The sequence below is a fragment of the Gobio gobio genome, assembly GCF_949357685.1.
Source record: "Gobio gobio genome assembly, chromosome: 15".
In the NCBI taxonomy this organism is placed as follows: domain Eukaryota; kingdom Metazoa; phylum Chordata; class Actinopteri; order Cypriniformes; family Gobionidae; genus Gobio; species Gobio gobio.
Window position 1 is genome coordinate 18,727,370 of NC_137108.1, and position 10,334 is coordinate 18,737,703.

Sequence of the window (10,334 nt, forward strand, 5' to 3'; positions counted from 1 at the left end):
CCATTATAAAGTGACATTCCGGAATGCACCAACCATTCAGAAGTGTGCTGGACCTTGACACTGGCTCTTCACAATGCAGAGTAATGTAGGTCTGTAGGTACTATATTAAACTGTATATTATTATGTGGCTAAAGCAAGCCAAACACTTTAACAAAACATTTAGGTATCTCCAGAAGGAATGCATGTTCACACTGTTAAATAAATTGTTTTATTTCTTATTACATAATTCCATAAAATTAATTGTGAAATAATATTAAAGCCATAGATGAGAACCACTAACAACATATTCAATTATAGGCCTCTCTATATTTACAGATTAATATCAGATTCTGTTTGCTTGTTTTTGCTACCATCTAACACCACCTGTGGATCTTCCTCAACTGTCATAAGTTTTGGTTTATCTTGCACTGGCCAGTGATACACTTACTTATACTGACACCTACTGGCAGCACGCAGCATCATGCAAAAATAAAACTTTACAGTAATGGATGCAACTGTTAATGTGTGGTATTTATTTGTGTGATCAACAACATGCAGTAACATTCTTAGGCCTATAACAGAACATTCAGTGGCACATGCCCCTTAAATACAGATGTGCCACAAACTGACTATATGTTTGAAAAATTGTACAGATTTTTAAACACTTAAAAACACTGAATAAAGCCGGGTGCACCCTGCGATTTTGGCCACGATTTGGCCCGCTGAGACAAATTTAGCAAATCCTAAAAGATTCCTCTGATCCTAGGCTAAAGTCTGAAGTCTTTGATCGTTAGTTTGACATGTTCAACGGCAGCCGATTAATGACCGCTGAGATCAAATTTTAACTCAGACGAAACTCTGGCGTTTTTAGCACGCCTTGACTATCGTACAGTCTGACATTAATGACTACTTAGATCTTACAGTGTGACATGGCTTACAGTGGGGATCATGTTCGTACAGTCTGACGAGGAACAAACGTAAAGGACTATTATCCACTGTTAATACCACTACTGCACTTTTATGGATCATATTATAAGATGTAGAAGAATATGAAGTTCATTCTTGAGGAGAACAAAAACATCTCAAATGTTATTCAGAGGCCCAAAATAAGCAAAAATATGCAATTTGTTGCAGTTGGCTGATATATTTGTGTCAAAAAGCAATATGGACTTCTGATAGCTTGTAATTATATCAATGAAATCTTTATAACAGTATAGTAAGCTACTGATATTTATAAAATATTAGTTGATACTTGACATCTCCCATTAATGTCTAACTAATTTTATATTTAAATGTTTAATTTTGTGATCCAAGCGCTGTTGTTTTGAAAGTGGGTGCAAAGCATTTAATGGAATGCAGTACAATTATAATTAAATATGTACAAATATATGTTCCTCAAAAGCCTGCACATTTTAATAGGATTTTGGTTGCTCTTTATTTTACAGTATGTGTACTTGCAGTTTACTTGCCTACGAAAATACTGGGTAGTACAAGGTAACTACAGGTTAAAGTTAAGTTTAGGTGTAGATTCAGGGTTAGTACCTCCTTATTACCCAGTTATGGTAATTATTGCAATAGGCACACAGTATATACATAGGGAATAGGACTGTAAAAAATAAAGTTCTACCAGGATTTTTGTAAAAAAAAAATATGCATGGATAATTAAGTAATCCTCAGTTGCTTCACTCCACTAAGTTGTCATCTTGAACTATTACTAACAATAAAAATCAATAAAGATTTCATAGCAAAGAGACGTGTACCACAACCTGAAAGTGGACATTTTTAGAATAATGCTGTACACCAGGTTTTTCAAGCAAAGTTTTGAGCATGTTGATAATTTAGAGGCCTTAGAAATGTGTGCATCAAATATGATAAACTAGGCTTTTTATTGTTAAAACGGATTTTGTTCTCTCTGTTCTCTTTAGGTGAACGGTCGAATTAAAAGCAGAGAAGGATATGCACCTGGTTCAGCCCATCATCGCTGTAAAGAGATGTCCGAGTTCACCAGCTCCCTTTGTAAAGACCTCTACCTCTTCCCCAAGTACTACCCCAACAACTAGATACATGCACACACTCCTCAAGCACGAAGCACACGCAGAACACACTGCCCTTAGTATTGATTTTGATGCAGTAGTGGGAGCTCCATCCATCAACCGCTGTAAGCTCAGTATACAAACATGTAAATCTACTTAGACCTATTCCATCTGTTATCTATTTCACATTCCTCAGCGCAATGTGTGGACATTATCTTCCATGGTTTTGCTAAGATCAGTTTTTAGGTTTTTTTTAATCATAAGAACTTTGTTTTCTAGTGTGCACTTCTCATTCTCCATATATTCTTTCTTTTCTTTGCCTTTTTTTTTTAAATAAATTAAATTAGTTAGGAAAGAGTGAAAATGCCATTTGTGAGTATATGTGAAAACATCCATGATTTATATTAAATTAGGGTTAAAAACAATTTATTTTTTAATTCCAATATTTTTTATTCAACAGCTGTATAAAGTTTGGCCAACTGATTTATAATCAGGGTTTTTTGCATATATTTATTTTTTTCTATTAGTTTTTTCTTTGTACAGCGGTCCCCCCCCCCCTCAGCAGTTCTTGTTCTGTATGTTTTGTAATTGTGAAGCCTTTTTAAAGCCAAACTATGAACTTTTAATTGGTACATTCAGAGCAGCTTAATGACACACCCTCCACATGTCTCTCTCTATTTCACACAAACACGCTTACAGTCGCATGCATAAACATGCATACTAACATTATGCCAGTACCATACTGTACTCCTACTTTCACTGTGGATTTGAGCAAAGCAGATTTGCTCTTCCTTATCTTAGGTTTCTTTAATGCAAAGTTACATACATTGTGTCAACATTAGTTACAGTTATGCTGTATGCACCATGGCAGCTGTTTTTGACCTTTTATTGGGCTTCCTGACTGAAAGTGACACTATTCCACCATTTGTTGGCATATAATAGTTAATAGTCAAACCGTTCATATGATGCATATCAATACACTTGATCGTTCTACAGATACTTCTGTAATTCCAAAACTTCCAGATTGAAGTTGCATTCCAAATGGTGTTTCGACTCGTTTTTCTAAGGGTGCTTGAATGCCAAAAGCAAATGTGTATATATTTTCATATATCTTGTATCTGTATATATTTTTTCATACACCCCTCACTCTTGCACATTCCTTTTCACTTTAAACATTCTTTGTGCCAATGAATGCACATTATGAAGATTGAAAGTATGCAAAAAGACTGAAACAACCTACAGGTGGCGGTAGAGAGCTTTTGCACGTCATCAGCTCACCTCGTCATATAGAGGTTCCAGTGTTTAGACACAGTCTTCCTGTTCTGCACACAACATTATTCCTCCTGGGAAAGCAGATTGTAAATTGAGTGTGCTGTTTTCCCTCTGTGTATGCGTCTTCCTTATCCAGTAGGCATGACCTTTAGGTTAAAGGTCATGACCTTTGACCTTTTGACACTGCCATGGCATCCCTCAATCCGTCTTCTACATTTCACACTCATCACCTTTAGCAGTAGTTATCTCTCAACATGATTATTTTAATTTACTGTGTTTTATTTGATATTCACTGTTTTAGCAGCCAAAATGTTTAATGTAGATTTACACTGTTCATGCTGATATTGCTTTCAATCAACTGTTGCTTCGTTTGGTTTTATCTTGATATTTTAACTGATAAGCTTCTTTTAACTGGGAGATTTATATGGGCATATGTACATTTTAAACAAATATAAAATCCTAAAAAATGAGGGGCTGGTACAGATAAATCATTTATAAAAGATAGCTCTTATAATGGAAATGGTGCCATGATTCAAGTAAAAATTCAAGTATTTAAAAACAAATGACTAGTTATTTGATGAAATATTAGAAGTCATTTTCAGAAGTCATGTAGTTTTTTTAAATAATAAGCAAGTGGAAATAGAAAATGTAATAGTACAGCAGTATTTGTACAATACTGCATACATTCTATTGAGACAAAGCCAGCACATGCATGTTCTCCAAAAACGGTTTGAATGAAAGGAAAATTGGGTTCTTTTTAAACTGCTACTGTAACTGTATTTATAGATAATCCCATGTTTTTCTCAGGCTTTGTTCACCTAGTTTTGAATGTGCATTCAGAATTGTAACAGCATTGTGACTGAGCCCCACAGGTTCTTGTTGTGGTAACGTTTAAAAAAGTTCCCATATGAAAGTGTTAAAACCGACATAAGTACATAGATCCATATTATAAAATCCAGTTTAGTCCCTGACTGTGCCAGATGAGTGCCTAGTAAACTTGATGTTAATGGTTCATTCACTGCCTTTGTCATGTGTACTAACCAGCTATGAAGGGTGCTCAAATCAACTATAGGGAAACTGTCTTTTTTGTATTTTTGTAATGCAAAAGCTGCCATATAATAAATAAATAAAAAATACTGTTCCAAAGACGCTTGATTTGTGTTGTTTCTTTCTGCTGTCATTTGCAGTGTTGGGGAAAGTTACTTTTAAAAGTAATGCATTACAATATTGCGTTACTCCCTAAAAAAATCACTAATTGTGTTACTTAGTATGTTACTTGGTACTACAGCAGAGCTGTCAGTAAATAAATGGGAAAAACCAATTAACTTGAAAAAGGAAGTCAGATATTTTGTCAAATTAAAAGTAATGCGTTACTTGAAAAAAAAGTAATCTGATTACATAGCTCACATAATATAATTAAGTGTGTAAGTGTCATAGCCATGCTGAATGTTATTCTGCATTAGATGTCTCGCACTCCCTCTCCCTCTCTGTTTTTCAGAGTTGTCCTCGGCTTCCGTGGTGATGCATTTTTATCTGCGTGCTCGGGTTTCGCTGTCCTGCCGTGGCTGCAGGAACGGCCGTCATTGTGCCGATCCCATAACACCTACCCACCTGACCTGTTAGCATGACTCAGGGGATCAGATGGTATGTAACGTGTGGAGGATTATTTTAATCACTTTGTTTTTAAGCTTTATTTAGCTGCTTTTCCAGGTATATCCTGACCAGTCAGTTTGGAGGCCCAGTTGTGATATATAAAAAGTGAAAATCTACACAATGTATTTCAGATTGACTTGAAGGCATGAGGGTTGTATATGAGCCAAGGCTTGGTTTTGCTGCACATTTTTGCCATTTAGCTTGTCAGATTCACCTGGATGTCCCCCTAGGGCAGGGATTCATAAATGGGGGTTTGTGAGTTGATGAACAGCTAATAATTAAACCAAATGTAAAATTAAAATTAGTAAATATGGCGGCACAATTGATTGAAATGAAACAAATCGCAGTATAGCTAAGTGTTATTTGCATGTGTCAGAGTGAAATGCGTCACTGTTACATATGTGCAGTGTTTTAGTATAATTGAAATACTATTATAGTGTTTTAAATATTTTGAATTTGTTTTTATTTTTGCATTATACTTTTTCGGTCACACTTTATATTAGGGTCCAATTCTCACTATTAACTATGACTTTTACCTCAATAAATCCCTAATTACTGGGATTAAGGGATGTAGAATATGGTCATGCAGAATAAGGCATATGTATTTATAAGTACTAATAAACAGCCAATATCCTAGTAATATGCATTCTAATATGCAACTAGTTAATGGTGAGAATTGGACCATAAACCTAAAGTGTTACCACTTTTTCTAGTTGTTAGTCATTTTTATTTTGGTTTTAGTCAGTTGTATTAAATTAAACAAAAAAAATGAGAAATAAAATAAGGTTTTTTATTTCTGCCAGCATTTATTTCACATAACAAAAATGTTTTTTTAATGACAGTGTTTCCGCGGGGTCTAAAAAAGTCTAGAATTTCAAAATCTAAATCTTAATTTAAATTTGCTGACGTATTCTGTTCTAGGTCTCAAATAATTTTAAACGGGTCTTAATTTTCCCACGTCCATGTAATGCTACCTCTAATGCTCATTGAAATCATGTAACACTTTAGAACTACAACACCACGGAATAAAAAAACAAAAAAAAACATTGTCTTTCGCTAGTCCAAATATAATTTGCTGTATTTATGACTACAAATGAGACCAACATGCAGCTTATATTGCAGCCAATCAGCTTTCGTGTTATTGGAGTCTCTTTCAGATTGTACCACAGACACATAAAACGCTATTCTTCACCTAATAGTCCTCCAGTTTTTCTGGTAACACTCTACAATAAGGTTTCATTAGTTTACATTATTAGTAAACTATATTAGTTAATATGAAGTAATAATAAACTGCACTTTATTTATTTATTCATCTTTGTAAATGTTAATTTCAACATATACTAATGCATTATTAAAATCAAAAGTTGTATTTGTTAACATTAGTTAATGCACTGTGAACTAATGTGAACAAAAAATGGTAACACTTTTCAATAAGGTCTCATTTGTTAACATTAATTAATGTATTAAGGGACATGAACTAACCATGAACAGTACATTTGTTACTGTATTTGTTAATCTTTGATAAAGGGGTACTTCAGCGCTGGGAAGATGAATGTGTATTTAAACTGGGTCATTTATGTAGTAGAAATGTGAAATTATTTTTGAATTTGGTGCCTTCTAGACTGAGAAAAGACAGAAAATGTATTTTTGTCTCATGTGGATGAAAGACAACAACTCCCAGAATGCACTTGCTTCGCTGCCCTACGAGGCCACTCCGTACACCGTCGTTTTGATCTTCATAGTAATACAACCATTTCGTTCAGTTAGAGAATAAACACTACAATTAAAATCTGAAGGTGTCTTTTCAATAAAGTGTTAGTGAGCCGAACCAAAGTCACGGCTAGTGCTGGGCGGTATGACCAAAAATGTATATCACGGTATTTTTCTAAATTATATCGGTTTCACGGTATATGACGGTATTTTTTCCCCTATGCATGACCGGGTGTTAATCACACTTTCTACTGATTGAGAGAGGAAATACTGCAGGAGATTGACTAGAATGCCCTGTTTTACTGTCATGATGAGTGACTATTGTAGAAAAATTCCACACTAGAGTTAATAGGCCTGGTTTACAAAGCCTCACAAAATGATGCTGTGGAGAGACAGCAACCAATAAAACACAGACCTGCAACACACTCAGAGTCATACTTACAGACACCTGAATATTAAAAGTTGAGTTGAGGGCACCTTAAGCATTTTAAAAATCTAACCCTATATAACAACAAACTGCCAAAACGAAGAGAAACGCGGATATTTGCAATACATTTAAGAGCACTCTATGAACGAATGACACGTCAGTTTAACACAGAAAGAATAAAGCAGTTACTTTTTTGCCCATTCTTCTTTGAATTGTCAGTTTATTTATTAATTTACATCATTGTCTTTTGTGTAGCAAAATAATCCATCGTGTCAGCGCGTTCGTGATCAGACATACGGTAAGACGTGATGAAATATGCGCGCATACACGCTTCTGGTTCATGTCTAGAGCACTAGAGTTTATGAAATATGTCCATAAAAATGTAAACGCGCTCGCTCCGGTCTATATCAGTGCTATATGATCCATGTGGTGAGCGTTGTTAATCCCATAGCGGCGCTCCGCGCAGAAACCGCTCGCTCTCGCGCGCCGCATGAAGTTCGAATTCTCCACTATAATCAAGGGCTGAATCCGAAATCGCCCCCCATAACCTCAAATAGGGCATTATTTGGAGGGGACAGCACTTTTTAGTGGTGTCCGAAACCCTAGTGGACGTTATTGAGTGCACTCATTCTATCCCATTGCACCGCAATAACGAGTGTACAGCCGATGTACACACATTGCCTGTCCGATTTCACGCACGTTTTCATTCACTCCTTCAAATAAAGTGATAACATAGGGAATAATGAATGAGAGTATAGGATTCAGCCATAGGCTGTGCTGTTAATGCGATCTCAACTGTGCTCTGACTGCTCCTTACTACAGTGCATCAATGAAATGGGTCCCCTCTCAAACAATGACGCGCTGCGCCACATTCCGAACGTTGTTTAAGCGACATATACCGGTATAGCGGTATCATCAAAATTCATATCATAAAATAAATAAATACCGGTATTCGGTATGAACCGGTATACCGCCCAGCACTAGTCACGGCACAGACGCAGCAGTGTCAGATTTCATTCATCACAAAGAGCTGAGCAGAGCTGAGGTAACGTTAAGCGCCAGTCTGGCACGTTTTCAGATCGCATATGGAAGCTAAACTATCTCAGGAATTAATTGAAAAGTTGAAACACTCACTTTGCTCTGCATCGCTCCGTTATGAATGTCCGTGCGGCCGTCTGTGTCTTACATTCTGTGCGTGAGATCTCTCCCCTGTGGGCGGGTTGAAAACATGCAGAACAGCTCCATCTAGTGGCTGTAGTCTTTAGCCTCTGGCCAAAAAATCCTCAGATGATGCAAAATGACAATATTTGCGTCATCTGAGGATTTTTTCCAGAAATAAAATGTATAATTCTCTCGTCTCAGGGGGATATGAGGGGGAAAGTACCATCATTTGAATATACTACCGGGTTTCTACTGATACAAAGCCTAATGCTAAATCACTAAAGTTACCCTTTAACGTTAGTTAATAAAAATACAGCTGTTCATGGTTTGTTCATGTTAGTTCACAGTGCATTAACTAATGTTAACAAGATTTTAATAATGCATTAGTAAATGTTGAAATTAACATTAACAAATATAAATAAATGCTTTATAAAAGCAGTTCATTATTAGTTCATGTTAAGTAATGTTAACTAATAAACCTTATTGTTAAGCGTTACCCGAAAAATTAACAGCTGTATTTTTATTAACTAACATTAACAAATACAGTAAGTTATGTATACAGTAACTAATGTTAACAAATTAAACCTTATTGTAAAGTGATACCATATACATGCAGCCCATATAAATCATTTTAAAGGTCCCATGACAGGGATTTTTTTTATTATTTTTTATAATGTTTCCTGAGGTGTACTTGTATTGTTAGAATTATTTTTACATCATAAAATGTCATAATTTAGAAATAAAAGGCATTTTTCTATCCTGATTTTAGCTCTCGTGGCTTGAATGCTCTGTTTGAAGGGGTGTGTCTGCTGTGAGACTTCAGTGTAAACGCCCACTGTTGGGATTGGCTGACATCTTTGCATTTGAAATGCGTAATACATGTGGAACTCTCTCGAATATTTTTACTTCATTTTTTTTTACTATTACAGCTATTGAGATGAACGAATCGTGAAAGTGTTGATTATAGCATTATTTTTAGATCTTTTCCACCACATGAAAGGCTGCAGTGATGAGCATTGAGTACACAGGCAGTCTGTTGATCGTGGGAATGCAGTGATCTCGTCATTGCAACGCATTTTCTCTCACAAAATGCTTTCACCACAACTAACAGCAAACACAATATCGATATGAATACAGTAAGAGCTTTGTGCAGCATAACCGTGTCATTCATTATAACGGCAGTTTGGGCAAGTGTGCAGATACACTCGCCACGTGTGATTGACAGCTCCGAACATTATAAAGAGAGTGTTCTTTGATCGCTTTCTGTTGTTTAATCACAATTTAAATAACAGATTTGTTTCAAGCTACTAAGAGAAACGATGTGAAGTTTATCGTTTAGTCACTGGATTGATTCACTGATGCATAAACAGTATTAAACGATTTAGTAAGAAAGTCTGCGTGAACTTGAAGGATTAGCTACACATCAGAAAAAACTGATCACAGATCAGGCATTAATGAACACTGTTACTCACTGTTTGTGGCGGTGCTGTCGAATCCATATTGTAAAAGTCTGTTTGTAAAGCCTGTGCTGACATTACGACTGAATTAAATTCAGTCGACTGAAAAAAAAAAAAAACAGAATCCATTTTCTCCAAATTCTCTGGGCGGGCAAAGCAGAGGAAGGGGAGGTGACGTTTCCCGTATGACGACATATAGGGAAGATTCCAGATCGGCCCATCTGAGCTTTCATTTTCTCAAAGGCAGAGCAGGACACCCAGGGCTTGGTTTACACTTATCACAATTTCTAGCCACTGGGGGACCACAGACAGGCTAGGGGAACTCGTATTAATGTAAAAAAAAAAGGGAAATTTTCATGTCATGGGACCTTTAAAATAAAATCAATCAAAATAAAAAGTTTACTCAAAAAAAGAGATTAAATATTTGATCTGTTTGTTTGCATTTCATGTGACCATTAACCAACATCAGAGAGAGCCATGAATATGTGGATGTGTCCTTAAATATTCATAGTAAATATTTTAAATGTAGTAAATATTTTACGTCTAAGGGGTTTGGCTGACATAAAAGTTTGGGAACCCCTCTGCCTTGGGGAATTGTCTGTAAATATTTTGGTCTCTAGAAGCCTTCCAGAATAGCGAGGG

General features: G+C 35.9%; 1 protein-coding gene across 3 annotated transcripts in view; it reads left to right on the plus strand.

Moving 5' to 3' along the window:
• Positions 1-4,427, plus strand: part of casp2 (caspase 2, apoptosis-related cysteine peptidase) — a 45,468-nt gene extending 41,041 nt beyond the window's left edge. For all 3 annotated transcript variants that reach the window (XM_079837526.1, XM_079837527.1, XM_079837528.1), the window contains one exon: positions 1,905-4,427. In XM_079837526.1, the coding sequence (XP_079693652.1) occupies positions 1,905-2,039 (135 nt within the window). In that variant the 3' untranslated portion in view covers positions 2,040-4,427. The remainder of the gene's footprint in view (positions 1-1,904) is intronic.
• Positions 4,428-10,334: the final 5,907 nt, after the last annotated feature.